Below are 19,789 nucleotides of genomic sequence, written 5' to 3' on the forward strand. Positions count from 1 at the left end.
TATACACATAAAATGATTTTTTTTTACTAAAGCTAGGTTATAACTTATGACTCTCCAAAAAAAAATTAATACCTTTAAACAATTTATCTGATCCAAATGAAAGATAGTACCTAAAATAAGTCAAAATTCGATTGATCACAAATGAAACAATGTTGTAGTTAATCGAATCTATATAAAAGTATGAATTTATATAAAATAATAATATTTACAATATAAAAAATCAATTGAATGAATTTATTATTATTTTTTAAGAAAGATTTACTATTTCATAAATATACACATATAAAATTATTATTATTATTTTTACTAAAGCTAGGTTATAAGTCACTGCAAAAAAAAAAAAATATTGCTCACTAATAACATATTTTTGCATTCCAATTTAATTCATAAAAAATGTATTGGTCAAGTGGTTTGGGAAAACATTTCAAATAAGTGGGTGCATTCAAGTTCGATATGATCTTTGACATTAAATTCCCATTGGATTAGAGGAGAAATTTAATTATTGTGATGGTTTAAATTGTAAAAAATCATTAATTTAAGATGGGGCGAATATGCAAATAATAAAATACATGTTAAATTTTTGCAAAATAAAATAATAAATGTTATTATTCTAATGGAGTACACATGAAATTTTTTGATTGGTTTGAGTAAATTGCCCATGAGTTTTCAAAGGTAATTTAGAAAAAACCTTGATGTAATAGTGTGTAATTTTTCTTTACATAGTTTATGGGCATGTTTTGAAACCATTAGTTTACCCAACACCTTTCTTTTCTTAATGTATGTTTATAAACATCTTATTGATTTTTTTTTTCTTTTTTTATTTGCTTGAATGACACATATGCATAAAGTTGAAGATGATCAGTATGTGCCATTCCCTAAAGCAAATGACTTTCAACAATTCCATATAGCTACATGTACATGTTTAAAGTAGAATGACACATATTCTTCCCTTTTTTGTGCTTGTTATTTTTAGTTGATAAATATCAATTGAATTTCGATATTTTTTTCCCTATAATCTTGTCATGCAGACTCGTTGACAACTGAAGGAACTTCCAAAAAACGTCGTTTTCTGAAGAATGAGCTTGAGCTTGAGCTTGAGCGATGGACATGGAAAACTACACAGTTGCATAGAAAGGCCATATCTCATTTGTTGTTGAGCTTGAGCGACGGACATGGAAAACTACACAGTCCAGGGGTAATATCCCGAGCAGCTTTACTATACGATGTTCATAGAAGTATCATTTATCGTATATGGAAACAAGTAATGGAGACTGGTAATGCTTATCATAAGAAAAAACGATGTGGAAGGAAATGTGTTCAGTTAGATTTGGAGTTAATGCGTCAAGTTCCATTGTCAAAACGATCTACCTTTCGATCTCTATCTCTTGCTCTGAAAATTCCTAAGACATCATTGATAAGGCTGCAAAAGTCCGGAGTTATACGACGCCATTCAAGTACACTTAAGCCATATTTAAAAGAGGAAAATATGATTGCTCGTTTAAGGTTTTGTTTGTCAATGCTCGACCGTAACAGCTCGCCTCATGATCCGAAGTTTACTTCCATGCACAATACTGTGTTTATCGATGAGAAATGGTTCTATATTACAAAAAATAAAACCAATTACTATTTGAATTCGGAAGAGGAGGAGCCACACCGAACATGTCAAAGCAAAAATTTTATTGGTAAGCTTATGTTTGTAGCTGCAGTGGCCAGACCCAGGTTTGACAACGAAGGAAAGGAGACATTCTCAGGGAAGATTGGTATATTTCCATTTGTGTATGAACAGCCAGCTAGAAGAAGCAGTGTCAACAGAGCTGCAGGGACTATAGAAAGGAAACCTATAACTTCTGTGACAAGAGAGGTGAATAAAACTTTCATGATGAGCAAAATCTTACCAGCCCTTAAGAATTGCTGGCCAATAGAAGATGTAGGGAAGACAATTTTCATTCAACAAGAGAATGCAAAGTCTCATATTTCTAAAGATGATCCTGATTTTTGTCGAGCAGCAAGTGAAGATGGGTTTGACCTCCGAATTCACCCGATTTGAATGTCTTGGACTTGGGCTTTTTCAATGCCATTCAGTATTTACAGCAGAAAGAATCAATGAAGTCAATTGATGATCTTATTCATGCAGTTCAGAAAGCATTCGATGAATATTCATGTGTACAATCCGATAAAAAAATTTATACTCTACAAACATGCATGGTTGAAATAATGAAGAATAAGGGATCAAACAGGTACAAAACTCCTCACAAGAAGAAAGATATGCTATATAACCAAGATGGGATACCTACTCAATTAAGTTGTGATTCTGAACTGATTCAAGAAGTCACATATTATCTTCAAAGTTTTAATGCATCATTAGCATGATTACAATGAGAATGCAATGCAAGTGTTTTGTGCTTGCTTTGTTCACCTTTTTTTTTTCCTAGTTTCGAACTTTATAGAGCTAGTTTGTCATTTTTAAGGGATTTTGTTGTTCTTAGGATTTAATCCTTGCTACTTTCATTATTAATGATATTGTTTTCACCTTAAAAAAATTGCAGAAGTGTTACTCCAATTTGATTTATACGCTTCAAGAATCAAGACAAACTCAAACATTCAAAATAAACAACAAATAATTAAACAATGACCATAAAAACATTAAAAGAATGTGGAACATAACAGGTACCCTTAAAAAGAAAATAAAAACAATAAATTAAACGATTAACCACAAATTCATTACTCTTAAAAGGGTTTGTTATCGGTTGAAGTTATCAATATCCATGAAAATTACATTAATGAGCTATATTCCATTGAAACACATCTTCAGCACATGCATAACCTCACGCTTCACAGCTTCACGTTCACGTTCACGACTAAGACTACGACGAACTTCTTCCTCTATAGTTTCGTTAAGGTCATGAAGGTTGTCATTGTCAAAGACACCAAAAGTTGAAGAAACACACTCTCTAGAGTCCACCACTTTAGTATTTTCTTCTGCATCTTTCTCATGCCATGTTTGCTTCATCCTTCTAATGACAGGTTTTCTACCTTCTTCCTCACTCTCAATATCTGATTCTTCAACAATCTCAATAACATCAAGTGAATTCTTACCGGTTTCAGCAACATCAATTGATTTCTCAAAACTCTCACTATCAATTTCATATGAATCAAAAGACTCAGGAAGCTCATTCAAATCAAAAAGATTTTGGCTTATTAGATCGTTTGGTACCCTAACTAATTTCATGTTTTCATTTTGGTCCCATATTTAATAAAAGTGTCGAATTAGTCCCTCAACTTTTGCCAAGTTTGCCAAAAAAATCCTTTCTGTCAAATGTTTTCTGTCCCGTTAGTTTCTGCACACGTGGCTAATCCAACGTGGCTGGTATAAAAGGGGAAACGAGTATGAAGCCCAAAATTAGGGTTTTCTCATCTTCAACCATCAACAACCAGCCACCTTCCTCTCTGCAAAATCCCCTTCTTCATCTTCGCCTAATCTGCCAATTCCTCTTCTTCATCTTCGAATCCATCCTTTCTCTCCTTCGTCGTTCGTACTGAGAGGTGTCGAAACAAATGGGACAATCCATTGGGTCAGTAGGATCGAGCATGAGAAGAAGAACAATTGTTGAATGTAGGTGTGGTGAAGAAACAGTGATTCACACTATAACTGATAACACGAATCCAAATTGTGGGAGAAGATTTAGGGGATGCAAAAACTACAAGAATCAATTTGACAAAGGGTGTAGCTTTTTTAAACTGCTAGATGAAGATGTTACTGATTATAGGGATCTGCTGATATCAAAGCTGGAGAAAAAAAATGTCAAGTTGAAGACTGGACTAGAGAAAACAAGAACATGGTTGAAGATGTCCTTGATTTTTGGCCTAGGGTGTTTTGGTGTTTGCCTAGTTTTTGGGACAATATTGGCCTGCAAATGTAGTGGGTCGTGGAATCAATTATATTTGAAATAGTTTGGTTGTAATGGTCATTTTGAAATTGTAATGTTGGATTGGAATGGATGAATTTGTAATGCCTATTTTGAATGAATGAATGTTAATGTCATTGTTGGAGTAATGTCTATTGTGTATTGCAAAAATGAATGAATGAATCAATGATATTTCAATTGAAAAATTATGCATATAGTATGCTCTAAAAAGTGATTAATGGAGTAATTTGAAATGAAAAATTGAGCATGGTTTTGGTGTAGTTATGTATCAAACCCTGCACCAAAAAATGCAGTATATTATCAATATTCTTTCAAAATGGTAACCCTGTACAAATATGTTTGAAAATCAATACCAGTTATATGCTGCAGACATAGCAGAAAGTTAGTAGAAAAAGTCTAGTATATGAAATTGAACTTAATCAGATTGCACATAAAATGTGATTGTACTTAGGAATTACATAAGCATTAGAGCTATATTGTAGCTTGCAACTTAGGCAAATACATCAAAATAAGCATTAGAGCTATATTGTAGCTTTGCAACTTAGGCAAATACATCAAAATAAGCATAATAAGTAGATTGTAGCTTGCACTTAGGCATTACATAACATGTATTCACTTAGGCATTACATCAAAAAGACATCAAAACAGGCATAATATCTAAAGTGTTCCATGATTCCTACTGTTGGGTTGACACAGAACCCTCAACTCTAACAGAAGTTTTCCTTTTCTTCCCATTTGAACCTTCTGGTTGTGATGTAGATAGTCTCTTTTTTTGCTTCCTCTTCCTTTGTTTTCCACCTCCAGTTCCAGCTTGTGCAGCTTGTGTACCAGCACCTTGTGTAGCAGCAGCACCTTGAGCAGAGGGTGCAGTTTGAGAATCCCTTTGAGTGTTAACAGTCCTTTGAGTCCTAGCAGTCCTTTGAGTTGTTACATTCCTTTGAGTGTTAGTAGACCTTTGAGTAGTAGGAGCTGGATTAGTTTCTGCAGTTTCTGCAGTAGGAGCTTGAGCAGTTTGTGGAGTTTGAGTAGTTAGTGGAGCACTTGGACCTTGAGTAGATGTAGGGTTTGATGAGTTCTCAGATGGAGGTGGTGGAGGAGGTAGTGGGAGCTTGCAAGTGGACTTATTATGTCCACTCTGCTTGCATCTGCTACATTTGATTCCCCATCTAGCCCTCCTAAGTTGACCATCATCATTCAACAATTCACCTGCTTCTTTGTTCCTTTTTTTCTTTGGCCTACCAGGTTGCCTTCTGATAGGAGGTGGCTGGAGATCATTATACTCAGTTCTGCGCCATAAGGCCTGTCCGTTAGCAGGGTAGATGATTGGAGCATAGCAAGCTGCATACCTCTCCTTCTTGTAAATGTCAGGAACAAAATCATAGACATTGAGGTCTTGGTTCCTCATGCAGGAGATGGCATGACAGCAGGGCAACCCTATCAATAACCATTTCCTACAGTCACATTCCCACCTTTGGAGATTGACATGGTACTTGTAACAAGTTGTATTCAAATGTGTCACTTCATAATCAAACTCAGTGCTGCGCCTATACACATAAACATAAACATACAAGAAATTGTATAAGGTTCAGATAAACCAATCATTCACAACCAGCCAGCAATTTAAAAAGTTACAAGAATCTAGAAATTTACATACCTAACCAGCCAGACATTAGTATAGGCAGATTCTCTAGCAAGCCTCTTCTTTATGTTGGGGAGCACATCATCTTCATACCTTGTAATTTTATTCCTATTTGTTTCCCACTTCTCTATCAAATACACACGAATATCTTCACACATGGTAACAATTGGCTTTTGTCTAGGAATGACAATGGTTGAGTTGAAAGCTTCTGACATATTGTTGACTAGAGTATCACACTTTGAATCACCTGAGAACTTCCACTTACTCCAATGCTTAGTTGGAATTAGCATAAGGTAATCATATGCAGGCTCACTAATCTCCTTGATCTCTTTCATTACATCAAGGAATGCATTCTCATAAGTTGATTTTGCTGCCCTCCACATTAATTCCTTCAACTTCTTTCCAGGAAACCTCTTTCTGAAGTTATTATAAAGGTGTCTCACACAAAATCTTTGGTCTACATCTGGAAGTAGTTCATCCATAGCAGGCAACAATCCCTGTAAAACAGTTTAAGGAACATATCATGATTAAGCAAAGTCAAAAATATGTATAAAAAAAATCAGGAAAAAAGCCACAATGTTACCTTTTGTTGATCACTAATGAAGGTGTAAGTCTTGCATAATCTGGGTCCACCTAAGTCACCAATCAAGAGTTCCAAAAACCACTTCCATGATTCCTTTGTTTCACCTTCAACCACAACAAATGCTATTGGAAGCATCTGGTCATTTGGGTCCCTTCCAATTGCAGCTAGCAACTGCCCACCATAGTAACCCTTCAAGAAGCACCCATCTAACCCAATAATACTCCTACACTTAAAAAAACTATCTTTGCAGGCTTTCAAACAAATATACATCCTTCGGAAATGGGGACATAAGTTTGCTCCAGGCCTCTCAAGATCTTCTTCAGTACCTTGATATGGCATAGTACTAACCTTCACAGTAGAATCAGGATTTGACCTCATCAACTCATGTGTGTAATCATAGATCCTAGTATACTGATCCCTGAATGACCCATCCACCATATCAATTTCTTTTCCTCTAGCTCTGTAAGCCTTGTTCAAGTTTATCTTCAATCCCCATTTCTCAATAGTTCTGTTCACAATAGTAGTCAGCTTCAAACCAGGCTCTTCTCTTACTCTACTATTAAGTTTACTCCCCAACCAATCTGAATTCAACATCTTAACCTTAAACACTCTACTGCAACTGTGTAGCCTTTGGATCTTTCTCAATTGCCAAGTTTCTTCTTTAGGAATCTTAGCACAAAATGCCTCAAAAATGCAGCTACCCTTTGAGCCCTTACAGATCATTCTCACCCTCTTCTTATCATTTTTCCTGAATTTAAGGTTCCTTCCATAATGAACGGCATATGTTCTTATTGCTTTTTGAAATGCCTTCTTAGAAACAAAGTATGTTCCAACCTCCCATTTGTAATCTCTCATGTTATCAAGCAACTTAAAAGTTGAGAATTTAACCCTAGGACCCTCATCTCCATCTTCAGATTCACACTCACTGTCTAATTCATCACTATTATACTCTTCAACATCACTCAAACCTCCATCCCTCAATATACCAAATGGTCCACCTTCTTCAGTTGTGTTATTCCCCTGAACTATCAGATGATCTTTAAAAACAGTCTCACTTACTTTTTTTTGTTGCTTTGGTGGTCTTCCTCTCTTCTTCTTAGGCTTACTTCCACTGGCCTCTTTACCTTTTTCCTTTGACCTACTCTCACTAGCTTGTCTTGTGCCTTGCTCTGCTTCAGCTACACCAGAAGAACATTGCTCAGCAACTTCCCTTTCAACCCTATCATCTGCAACTGTTTTTGGTTCAGGTTCAAAGATCCTATCATCAAACACTCTTTCCTCTTGTGCTACAGCATCACCAAAGCCATCTTCTTTAGCTACCTCCTCTTCTGAGTCCCAAAAATCTGTATCTAGTGCACTGTCTTCCCTTTGCTCACCTAACTCATCCACATACTCATCCCTATATTCTTCATGTACCCCAAACTGAGTACGCCCATAATCATTTACTACACCAGAAGGCCCAACTTCATTACTCCCCATGTTTAAAGTTGTTGGCCCATTAAATATTCCCTCACCATCTACAGTGGGCCCCACATGTTCACTTTCTTCTACCACGGTGTCCCCCATATTCTGCATCAGATTCCCTCTATCATCCACAAGAGTGGGCCCCATATTCCCATAATCATTGGCCCCACAGTCCATATCACCTTCCACTACATTTCCCTCATTTACCTCTTCTACATCATCACCTCCCACATTAACTTCCTCCTCCTCAAAGTATTCTCCCACATTAATTCCACCATTTCCCTCATTAGCCCCCTCTTCAAAAATCTCTTCCACATAAACTCCTAAGTTTCCCTCATTCCCAACATTTCCCTCATTACCTACCTCCTCAAAAATCTCCTCCACATGAACTCCACCATTCCCTCCAACATTTGCTCCCACGTTCTGTATAGGATACTCAATCAAAGGATTGAGTTCTCCCATTACAGGTTGTTCCCCTACTGTATGTTCAACAAACAGATGCACCCTACCATACATATACATCATCCTCCTACACCCAATGTCAGACCTTAATCTAATAAGGTCATCTACTAAATTAGGGTCATGGTACCAAAGTGATCTAATCATTGGGTAACCTAACCTTTTTAAAATTGATAAAATTGAGAAGTAAGCCCAATAATCTGGTTCACACTCTAGTACTGTTTCAGTGCCATTGTAACCATTATGGTTAAAATCAACAACCCCCCCCCCCCCCCCCCCCCCCCCATGGTGAACTACCAGCACAAATCTACCATCCATCTGTTACAAAACCATAACATAAATCAGCACAAATTTCCAGAAGTAAGCATCAAAAGACAATGAACACCCTAACTAAGGGTTTCTTTAATAGGTTTTTTTTTTTATACAGAAAATGGGTTTCAGTATTAGGGTTTTTTACTAGTTGTTTTGATTAAAAAAGAGTATGTTTCTCGATTAAAAACAGGTTTTTTAATCAAAACCCTAACCCTAAACCAGAAACCACCCATAAAAACCAAAACCTATTTCAGTTTTTAAACCCTAAATACGATAATCAAAGGATGGAAGAAAACAAACCTCATCGTTATCTTCAGAATCGTCGTCGGAAGCAGCATCCATTCCAGGATTCGCAACGAATCCGTCTTCTCCTTCTTCGATTTCTTCGATAATCATCTTCTTCAACCTTGTTAAGCTTTTCGTATTCTTCTCTTTCTCTTTCTATTCTCAAAACAGCCAATTGCTTCTTTCTCTAGACTCGTTTTCCCCTTTTATACCAGCCACGTTGGATTAGCCACGTGTGCAGAAACTAACGGGACAAAAAACATTTGACAGAAAGGATTTTTTTGGCAAACGTCGCAAAAGTTGAGGGACTAATTCGACACTTTTATTAAATATGGGACCAAAATGAAAACATGAAATTAGTTAGGGGACCAAACGATCTAATAAGCCAAAGATTTTTCAGTTTTGTATGAGACTTCAAATCATCTTCATTAGAGTTATTAGACTCCATGCCCATGATATGTGAGTACAGAAGATAACCATAACACATCAAAGTGAATGATGCATATATTAATAGTTGTTGGCTTGTGTGTACCCCGCCAAATAGTTTTCTTTTTTTTAGATGAATGTACCCGCCAACAAGAAAACTATTTTTTTCATGTGTTGGTCTGTGTGTACGGCTAAAGTAGTTTAACATGGGGAATATGTATCAAAATAAATGCATTTGCATTGGAATAGGTTGCATGTCTCCAACTTAATAAGGGTATAAATGGAATTACATATTTAATAAAGTTTAAATTTAAAGAGATTTTCTTATAAAAAGGAAAAAAAAAAGTTTCAAATTGTCTCTTTTATAAAGGATCGGAGGGAGTAATATATAAAGATAAATAATATCATATAAGATGTCGTTAGATTCGTCTCGATGAGTATTTTAAAAATATTAAATTTTTATAATTTTTTCTAATATACTATTCAAGATATTTAAACTCAAAATTATGCATTGTCATGCGTAACACGGTCAACTGTGTCTGTCATGTATTGTGGGAAGGAGGTACTACCTCATATCTTGAGTTACACACAACCATCATCAAAACATTATTTTTCATGTAAACATTACTATCAATTTAATCCTTTAAATTATTACTCCATCACTAGACAGTTAGACTGTACCATGAGCATACGTACTCAAAGCTGCAACTACACACGACTCGTGTGACACAAGACCTAAACCAGCTTATTTAACCAAATCAGTTTACAGGTTCTTAAGAACATAATAATTTGTTGTCAAAAATAATAATCAAAATAGACATTCAATCTGAACTTTTTCTATTGAGACTATTATCTAGCAAACAACAACCCCATTCTAATGTAATGAAACTGGATAGCTGAGTCAAAAATTCATAAAAACACAGAGTTGATCTCCTAGTACAACAACATTATTAGTACAGCAGAAAAAACAGAACTCACAACATAAATGATAGACATAGACAATCTCATTTTATTAAATCACAATTCTCCGTCGAATCTTACTTATTCTAGATGATAAATAAAGAAAACAAACTAACTGATGAAAGTAGAACGATAATAAGTTGAATCAAATTTGATTTCACTCACTCATGGCACAATCTTGTAAGCTCTAGTCCTATCAATCCAATTGATAAGCGAATTCTTAGTGTTCCTGAATCCCAAAAATCCGTGCTCTTTCGATTTGTTCATGCTATCTGTAAACCCATTCCCTCCAAAACAAGCATCTGCAAACCACCACTCAGCAACTTCTTCCAGCTTCGTTACCTGCAACCCATTCTCCTTCACAATCTCATCCCAAACAGGACCCTTATCCTTCATCAACTCCGTTAACTTCAAACGAGGACCTTCCTCGTCGAACCCATACTCCTCAATCCCAAATTGTTCCGCGATAACCTTCCACAATTGCTTCCACCTAAAAACATCACCATTACTACAATTGAATGCTTCATTCTTAGCATAAGGATCCACTGCAGCCCAAATATGTTGTTCAGCAATCAAATCTGCATCAGAAGCCATGTAGTAATTCTCCCAAGCTAACTTAGTCCCTGGAAATCTCAACGGAACACCCTCATGCTTACAAATTGCAGCGTAAACACAAATAGTTCCAATGATATTCATCATACTGTAAGGTGAAAATCCAAAGATGAGAAGTGGCCTATGAACAGACCAACTCACACCTTCTTTCTTACCTGTTTCTTCAAACAAAACATCTTCAAGTGTATAATAGAAATTATGATAATCCAAACGCGGCATATCCTCTGTGTATGGTGGTTCATGGTACTTGATCTTGCCGAATGATTCAAAGGGTCCTACATAGTGCTTACCGCCGGTTTGAATTGACACATGACGGAGATTGGGAGCGTTTGGAATGACTGCAGTGAGGGCGTTTTTGAGCATAGTGCCGTTGATTTCACAGTTTTCAGCTTCGGTGGGACGGCTGGCCCAACAGACGTAGAAGACATGGGTAACGTCAGTGAGGACGGAGAGTTTGGTGGTGGCGTCGTTTGGATCGGTGATGTCGCATTGGATGTATTCCACAGGGTGATCTGCGTTCCAAGAAGGTCGTGGACGGCGGGCAACGCCGTAAACCTTCCATCTACCGCCTGGTGTGTCTGCTAAAGGTAGAATTTCGGCCAAACTGTTGCCGACGATGCCCGTTACGCCAACCACTAAAGCTACATTCTGGAAGCTTCTTGGTGCTTCGTCTTCATCTAGTTTCTTCTGCAAAGTAATAACAGAAAATCATTATCAATAATTGAAACTAAAAAGAAGAAGAAGAAGAAGAAATTGAGGTAGTATACCTTGGCAGCACCAATAGCACCAGACCACCACCAGCTCATAGTTGAGATTCAGAGATCAAATGAAAAAAGCAGAGATTCAGAGAATTTGTTTCGTTGTGTGTGTTAGCATGTGTATTTGGTGTTTTATATTCCTCATAGATTTGGGTAGAGGAAGACGTACTATATTGACCGTGGTCGTTGTTATCTAGTGTGAATTTGAAAAGGTTGTCATTTACCAAAAATATATTAAATATTCTATGCATGAATACGTTAAACACGTTTTTTATTTTATCTTTTTCACGGTATAATAAACACGAGTATTTTTTTCTTACTAGAAACATAAACAACTGAGTTTTTTTTATCATTTGGAAAGATAATTTAACTTGTCAAGAGAAATACATTAAAGATCTTCTTAGAAAAATATAAGATGAAAAAGAAAAAATTATTTCTAAAAATATGAAGCAATGATTGGATATCTCTTATACTTAACTGATAATACACCAGATACTCTAGTTGGTACTAGTAATCTTAGTCTTTGAAATAGTAAAAGTTATTGTTTTGATTTAATAGTTTACTGCAGCATTGACTATACTGAACATGCCAGTTTCTCAAAAATGCACTTGGTGATACAAAAAGCAAAATATTATTACTCTGTTAACTGCTGAACTGAAGTTGAAAGAGAGAAGTACAGAACAACGACTACCAAACACAACATATCACTAAAATTTCATCCATGCACTTTATTTTATTTTTTAGGGTTAATGGTGTTTTACCCCCTGTAATATAGGTCATTTTTTGTTTTCCTTCCTGTAAAATATTTTTTTTGATTTACAACCCTGTAAAATATTTTTTTTTTTAATATCCCCCTAATAGGTCATAAAAAAACGAAAAAATAAAGACGTTTTTTTATGACCTATTAGGGGGTATTCAAAAAAATATATATTTTACATTGGGTAAATAAAAAAAAATATTTTACAGGGGAAAAACAAAAAATGACCTATATTACAGGAGGGTAAAGCACTATTAACCCTATTTTTGACAAGATTAATAAGTTGTTTTTTTGGGGAGGTTGATATATTGTTATGAGCTATCAAAGTTTGAACTATAAATTTCTCACTTATTTACTTTTGATGTTGAATTTTAATCATGAAACCAACAAAACAGTTAAAAATGATAAAGGCTAAAATGCACTTTTTGCTCCCTAAGTTTTAAAATGTTGCGATTTTGACCCCTATTAAAAAAATGGCAAAAGTGACCCCATGTTTAGGGAAATATGCTCTTTTGACCCTTTATCTTTACAAAAAGTTGCGATTATGACCCCTTTTTTGGGACATGTGGTGTCTTCTCAGCAATTTTAGGATGAAAAAGGCTGAAATTTTAATTTCTTTTAATAGGAGGCCAAAATCGCAACATTTTCAAATTTAAGAGGCGAAAAGTGCATTTTAGCCAATTATAAATTGTCAATGGACCTTTGTAAATTAATACACATACAAACTGTTTCAGATTGGTTAAATGAAAATGAATTTGAGTAAACAACATGTTAGGGTTAGAGTCGGTTAGTTACAAATCAAAATAAAAGTTTGTTATAGTTTTTTTTATGAAAAAACACTTTTAAAAAAAAATCTAAAAACAACTTCAAATTAAAAGTTGTTAAGAGTAACTTCTAAAAAGAGAGAAAATATGAGTCAAAAGATTGAACTAATTATTTTGTAACAAAAATTCACTTTTATATAGTTGTATCCAAACAAACTTTATAAAAAAAAAACTAGAATCTATTTTGCGATGTTTATCATGATAATTTGTTTTTTAGGGTTTAGAGTTTAGTCATAAATCATTTTTTACTTCAAATAGTTAAGTTTTTTTTGTATACAACTTTATAAAATAGTTTTTTTTTCACAAAATAATCTCAATCTTTTGATATTTATATTTTTTCTATTATATCAAAATTTATTTTTTGAGAAGCTATTTTTAGATTTTCTTTTTTTAAAAAAAAAAAGATGTATAACAAACGGAATCAATACTTTTAAAAATTGTTTTTTCTTATAAAAGATATAATAAACAGGCTCTTAATAACAAATTATAAGCTCTTATTAAAAACCATTTTAAAAAATAAAAAATGCTAATTAAAAATCCTCTAAATAAATGTTCTTAATAAAAACAAAATTCAAGTCATAATTAAGCAGAATAAATACTGACGATAAAATTCATTAAGTAAAAAAACTCACGATAAAAGAAATAAGTTTGTTATCAACTCTACAAGAATTTGTTACTAATAACCAACTGCAACAGAAAATAAAGAAGTACTCTTAAAACTAACTCGAACATAATTGTGAAAATCTTCCTTCATCTCCATCGTAATTAATTCCTTGATTAATAATGGCTTATAAGTGATCCTGCATATAAATCAAAATTGAAAACATAGAGCACAAGCTTATAAAAAAAATTAAAATAGATACTACATTAATTCATAAAATTTTCATACCTTTTAAGTTTGCACTTTTCTCACACTAAGAGCAAAACACAACTGATTGGTTTGTGAATGGCGAAACATCCACACCGTAACATGATCTTCAATCGCTTTCAATTGATGCGTTTGGGAGAAATTCACCCACCTTCCACCGCTGAGGACATAAACTTTTTCACTCCAATACTTAAATATCATGTTGAATGTGTTGCCTTGCATGTCATAAACAACGACGTCTATTCCTTCTCGAACATCTTCTTCTCCTTTTTTCAACAAGGGCAAGAAATACGTTTTCACATGATTCTTGTTCAATAGTAATCTACTCTGACCCGGTTCCAAATCAGTAGGGTATAGTTTCTTCACAAAAGGCTTGCAACAAAAAAGAATATCATTGTTTGTTACACCAGGAATCGTCGGTATATTGATTTGTGGCGCTGGATGAGCATTGTTGTTATATGTTCTTCTCTTCTCGTCTTCAATTTTTTGCATTGAAAGAAGAATACGAGCAACTTCACGCTCACCAGGAGTAAAGCTAATCTCATCGTCAACTTTTCTTTTCATCTTGTAATCAAAGGAACTTCTTTGTTTCATGGTGCAGTTCTCGACACTTTGATTCATGGCTTGTGTTTGTTTGTTTTGGTTTATAGTTTTATTTATGGTAAACACTATATTTTGGCTATGACTTTTGATCAATGTGGTGCAAGGATTAGGTTTAAATATAACTCTCATAAGATAAGATATAAAAATTCTGTTTTTTTTTTTAAATAACAAAGTTTGAGATAATTGTGCTTCAAGAAAGAAAGGTGATTTAAATGTTGTGGAGATATATAATGCTAATATATCTTTTTGGTTTCAGATTTCAATATTTTGTTTTGGAGATATATAATGTTAATATAACTTTTTGTTTTAGTAAATAATGTTAATATATCTTCTTTTTTAGTAATGTTAATATATCTTGAAAGGATTGAGTTGATTATATCATATTGTAATTTTCTTTTAAATCCATAGAAGATACAACCCTGAAAATAAAGTATGAATCATCATATTTTTTTTCGTTAAAAGTAAATCTACATATTTTTGGAATTAAATTAATGTAGGTTAGTCCAAAATCTCGGTTAAAGACTTAAAGTGACAAAACATATTTAGGTCGTAAAAAAAAAAAAAACTAAACTCCAACTTCTCTAAGAAAGGTTATTATAGGTCATTTTTTGATTTAGAATCACTTTTTTACGTTTCTTTCAATTCAAATAAGTGATTTTTACATATAACAAGAGTTTTCTTTTGTGTTTTTCCTTCTTTTTTTTTTTTTTTTTTGTAAATTTACATATTTTTGGAAGTAAATCAAGAATAAAGATTAGTAGACACCCTTAATGTGTACACCCCTTTGTACCACTCTCGAAAATTTCAGTTAACCAATTATATGGTCTGTGTGACCACATTTTTTCTGTTGCGTGACCACTATTTATAAGCTGAAAAAAATATGGTCACGCAACTAAAATGCGTGTGACCACTTTTTTCCACTTAGTTAACCAAATAAATTATGGAAAAATAGTGGTCACGCAACTAAAAAACGTGGTCACACAGACAATATATTTGGTTAACTGGAATTTTTCTGAGTAGTACAAACGGGTGAACATATTAAGGGTGTCTACCTATCATTGCTCTTAAATCAATGTATGTTAGTCAAAAATTCTTAGATCAAGTGACAAAACATATTGAAATTGTCGGGATGTTTTGACCGGAGTTCGAAACTCGATCACTTCACTTATGTCTCAGAGTTTTTAATGATTACAGTCATTAAACTCAATCACTCCATTTATGTCTATGAGTTTTTATCGTTATAATCATTCCATCTATCTAAAAAAAAAAGATAGATGGAATATGATCGTACCTGATCAGAAGGTGAATGTCGGTGCTCTTAAATGAGGAGGTTGAAGGTGGTGGAAATGTGTCAGTTTGTACACTAGAACGGTGGGGAGGGGGGTGTACCTGCAGACACTCCGACGGTCAAGTCAGTAGAGGTCAGAAATGGGGGTTAAGAGATGAGAGAGATTCTACCTTGGGGACTGCGAGGAGTCCCCTTTATATAGAGGTGGGTGTTTGCAGAGCCGTTATACGGCACACATGTGTCCCGCGGTTAGGAAATTGTTGGAAGTGTAACCGCCGGTGAGAAAGAACATGGTGAAAGAGATGTTACAGATTGTTTGAACCGGTGTTTGTTGCTCCGTGCACCCCCCATCGCGCGGAAGGGGTGTGTTGCGAGTAACCTACCAAATGCGGTATTTGGGCTGGATTGTTATTGGGCCTAAGCAATTGGGCCTTAGGTCTTTGACCAGTCCATAACATTAGCCCTCCAAGTCGTTGCTCTTGGTAAAGAGTGATGACTTAAGGTTGAGCGGGGGAACTACTCGTAGATACCTTATGAAGATTTTGCTTCATATCCAGGAAGGGTGGATAGCGCGAGGGAGGTTACCGCTTTAGTGTCGAAGCTTCCTTGGTATGCCCGTAACGGAACAATGTTTGTTCATGAAGGGAAACCTTGCAAATTCTACTATGAGTGAGCTGGATAGGTGTATGATGCGGAAATACCTCAAAACCTATCACATCGGTGATTATGTTGATGTTAGGTTTAACAGTGATGTAAGTTCACAAGGATGTCCGTCAGGATCATAGGGATGCTCATTTGGTATTTAGATCCTGTGGTATGTCCGCGACGAAACTTGATAGTTCTCAAGGGGATGCCTCACAAGTTCTAAAAAAAGCGAATTGATTAAACAGAGGAAGCGAACCTACCTCAGGACTTATCATATTGATGACCATGTCGACATCAGGGTTAACAATGTTGTGCACATGACTATGCTCGCTAAACCCTTATTTGTGCTCGCCAGTCTGGACATGATGTGTCCATTGGTTTATGTGAGATGTGTTCGGCATGCAAGTGTCTGTCTATCTTGTTGCGAGATGGAAATATTCCCTCGTCGGAGAGTTGGTTGTTTGTCATTCATCCATCAATGCCCATGTCTCGAGGGAGAGGCTGAGGGGACATGACCATTGGTTCCTTGAGGCCACGTGTAAAGGCTAGTGTAGTACTTGAGTACCTGGTGCCTTGAGAGTGTCTCGATTTATGTTCCCGAAGTTTCATCATAGTTGTTGATTTGATCTTGATGTTTGGGAATCAAATGTGTTTGATCAGAACCGTTAGATGTGCGAGTAGACGCGGTATGGACCGTTGTCTCGTTTACTCAATGAATGGTTGTATGTGAAGGCCTGCCGCATCAAGTTTGCTGTTTTCTGAAAGGTTGCGAAGGACCTAAAATTACCCCTTCTCGCCGAGTGAAAGAGAAAGAAAACTTAGAGAAGTTGGAGTCTAGTTTTTTTTTGTTTGATTGATTATTTAGGGTTATATCCAATTTCAATATGTTTTGTCACTTTAACCGAGACTTTTGGACTAACCTACATTAATTTAAGTCCAAAAATATGTAGTTACTTTTAACGAAAAAAATAGGAAGATTCATATTTTATTTTCAGGTTTGTATCTTCTATAGATTTAATTTTTATTTCCGATATGCTCCTAAAAGAAAATTACGATATGATATAATCAACTCAACCCTTTCAAGATATATTAACATTATTTACTAAAACAAAAAGATATATTAACATTATATATCTCCACAACATTTAAATCACCTTTCTTTCTTGAAGCACAATTTTCTCGAACTTTGTTATTTGAAAAAAAAAAACAGAATTTTTATATCATATCTTAGGGAGAGTTGTATTTAAACCTAATCCTTGCACCACATTGATCAAAAGTCATAGCCAAAATATAGTGTTTACCATAAACAAAACTATACCAAAACAAACAAACACAAGCCATGAATGAAAGTGTCGAGAACTGCACCATGAAACAAAGAAGTTCCTTTGATTACAAGATGAAAAGAAAAGTTGACGATGAGATTAGCTTTACTCCTGGTGAGCGTGAAGTTGCTCGTATTCTTCTTTCAATGCAAAAAATTGAAGACGAGAAGAGAAGAACATATAACAACAATGCTCATCCAGCGCCACAAATCAATATACCGACGATTCCTGGTGTAACAAACAATGATATTCTTTTTTGTTGCAAGCCTTTTGTGAAGAAACTATACCCTACTGATTTGGAACCGGGTCAGAGTAGATTACTATTGAACAAGAATCATGTGAAAACGTATTTCTTGCCCTTGTTGAAAAAAGGAGAAGAAGATGTTCGAGAAGGAATAGACGTCGTTGTTTATGACATGCAAGGAAACACATTCAACATGATATTTAAGTTTTGGAGTGAAAAAGTTTATGTCCTCAGCGGTGGAAGGTGGGTGAATTTCTACCGAACGCATCAATTGAAAGCGATTGAAGATCATGTTACGGTGTGGATGTTTCGCCATTCACAAACCAATCAGTTGTGTTTTGCTCTTAGTGTGAGAAAAGTGCAAACTTAAAAGGTATGAAAATTTTATGATTTAATGTAGTATATCTATTTTAATTTTATTTTATATAAGCTTGTGCTCTATGTTTTCAATTTTGATTTATATGCAGGATCACTTATAAACCATTTAATCAAGCAAATTAATTACGATGGAGATGAAGGAAGATTTTCACAATTATGTTTAATTTGAGTTAGTTTTAAAAGTACTTCTTTATTTTCTGTTGCAATCAGTTATTAGTAACAAACTCTTGTAGAGTTGATAACAGTGTGTTTTTGTTTTATGATTATCTTGATGCAACTTATTTCTTTTATCGTTAGTTTTTTCTTGAAGGAATTTTATCGTGAGTATTTATTCTGCTTAATTATGGACTTGAATTTTGTTTTTAATAAGCACTTTTTTTTAGAGGATTTTAAATAAGCATTTTTTATTTTTTAGATGTTTTTAATAAGTGCTTATGATTTGTTATCAAGAGCCTGTTTATTATATCTTTTTAAGAAAAAAAAAAATCAACTTTTTTTGACAAAAAAAAAAATTCAATTTTAAAAGTATTGCATCCGTTTGTTATATATTTTTTTTTTATTAAAATCTAAAAATAGTTTCTAAAAAAAATAAATTTTAAAATAAGAGAGAGAAAATAAGTTTCAAAAGATTGAGGTAATTTTGTAACAAAAAATTTATTTTATATAGTTGTATTATAAAAAAAAACTAAATTATTTGAAAAAAAAACGAGATTTTACGAAAAATTAGAATCTCTTTTGTGTTTTTTTTTTTTGAGGAAAATCAAATTTGTTTTTTAAAATTATTTAGTTGTTTGGATACAATTATATAAAAGTGATTTTTTTTTTAAAAAAAAGTTATTTTTTGTTACAAAATTAATTAGTTCAAATGTTCAATCCTTTGACTCATATTTTCTCTCTCCTCTAAAAAAAATATATTTTTTGAGAAGGTATTCTTAACAACTTCTCATTTGAAGTTATTTTTAAATTATTTTTTTTTAATTGTAACAAACGGATGCAATACTCTAAAAAAAAAAGTGATTTTTTTCTTAAAAAAAACTATAACAAATTTTCATTTTAATTCGTAACAAATGAACTCTAACCCTAACATGTTGTTTACTCAAAAAACATGCCGCTAAATTCCTTTTCTTTAACGACATCTGAAACAGTTTGTAGAAGTATTAATTTACAAAGGTTCATTGACAATTTGGAATTTTATCGTTTTTAACTTTTTTGTTGGTTTTTGCCTCAAGTAGCTTTATAATTAAAATTCAACATAAAAAATAAATAAGTGGGAAGTTTATAGTTCGAACTGTATAGCGCATAAGAATATATCAACCCTCCCCTAAAATAACAACTTATCAATTTCGTCAAAAATAAAATAAAGTGCATGGATAGAATTTTAGTGATATGTTGTGTTTAGTAGTCGTTAGCACATGTTAGGAATTTTGGGAAGCAAG

At 34.1% G+C, this 19,789-nt stretch overlaps 5 protein-coding genes across 5 annotated transcripts; 2 read left to right on the forward strand and 3 right to left on the reverse strand.

The window, feature by feature from the left end:
• Positions 1 to 838: 838 nt before the first annotated feature.
• On the forward strand, positions 839 to 2,047 carry LOC112420031 (uncharacterized). The gene is made up of 2 exons (XM_024778617.1): positions 839 to 914; positions 1,029 to 2,047. Exons 1-2 carry the CDS (start codon positions 839 to 841, stop codon positions 2,045 to 2,047), a joined length of 1,095 nt encoding a protein of 364 aa, XP_024634385.1.
• Positions 2,048 to 4,602: 2,555 nt separating this feature from the next.
• LOC112420326 (uncharacterized) lies at positions 4,603 to 8,293 on the reverse strand. The gene is made up of 3 exons (XM_024779169.2): positions 6,149 to 8,293; positions 5,581 to 6,062; positions 4,603 to 5,470 (listed from the first exon to the last, which is right to left on the reverse strand). The coding sequence occupies exons 1-3, from the start codon at positions 8,216 to 8,218 to the stop codon at positions 4,603 to 4,605; spliced, it is 3,420 nt and encodes a 1,139-aa protein (XP_024634937.2). The 5' UTR covers positions 8,219 to 8,293.
• A 1,673-nt stretch (positions 8,294 to 9,966) lies between these two features.
• Positions 9,967 to 11,596, reverse strand: LOC11429177 ((S)-8-oxocitronellyl enol synthase CYC2). The gene is made up of 2 exons (XM_003598404.4): positions 11,434 to 11,596; positions 9,967 to 11,353 (listed from the first exon to the last, which is right to left on the reverse strand). Exons 1-2 carry the CDS (start codon positions 11,470 to 11,472, stop codon positions 10,220 to 10,222), a joined length of 1,173 nt encoding a protein of 390 aa, XP_003598452.1. The 5' UTR covers positions 11,473 to 11,596; the 3' UTR covers positions 9,967 to 10,219.
• A 2,301-nt stretch (positions 11,597 to 13,897) lies between these two features.
• LOC11429178 (putative B3 domain-containing protein At4g03170) lies at positions 13,898 to 14,494 on the reverse strand. The gene has a single exon (XM_003598405.2). The coding sequence runs from the start codon at positions 14,492 to 14,494 to the stop codon at positions 13,898 to 13,900; it is 597 nt and encodes a 198-aa protein (XP_003598453.2).
• A 3,254-nt stretch (positions 14,495 to 17,748) lies between these two features.
• LOC11429180 (putative B3 domain-containing protein At4g03170) lies at positions 17,749 to 18,345 on the forward strand. Its single transcript, XM_003598407.1, has one exon. It carries the CDS (start codon positions 17,749 to 17,751, stop codon positions 18,343 to 18,345), a length of 597 nt encoding a protein of 198 aa, XP_003598455.1.
• The last annotated feature ends 1,444 nt before the right edge of the window (positions 18,346 to 19,789 follow it).

The sequence above is a fragment of the Medicago truncatula genome, chromosome 3, assembly GCF_003473485.1.
Source record: "Medicago truncatula cultivar Jemalong A17 chromosome 3, MtrunA17r5.0-ANR, whole genome shotgun sequence".
Taxonomy (NCBI): domain Eukaryota; kingdom Viridiplantae; phylum Streptophyta; class Magnoliopsida; order Fabales; family Fabaceae; genus Medicago; species Medicago truncatula.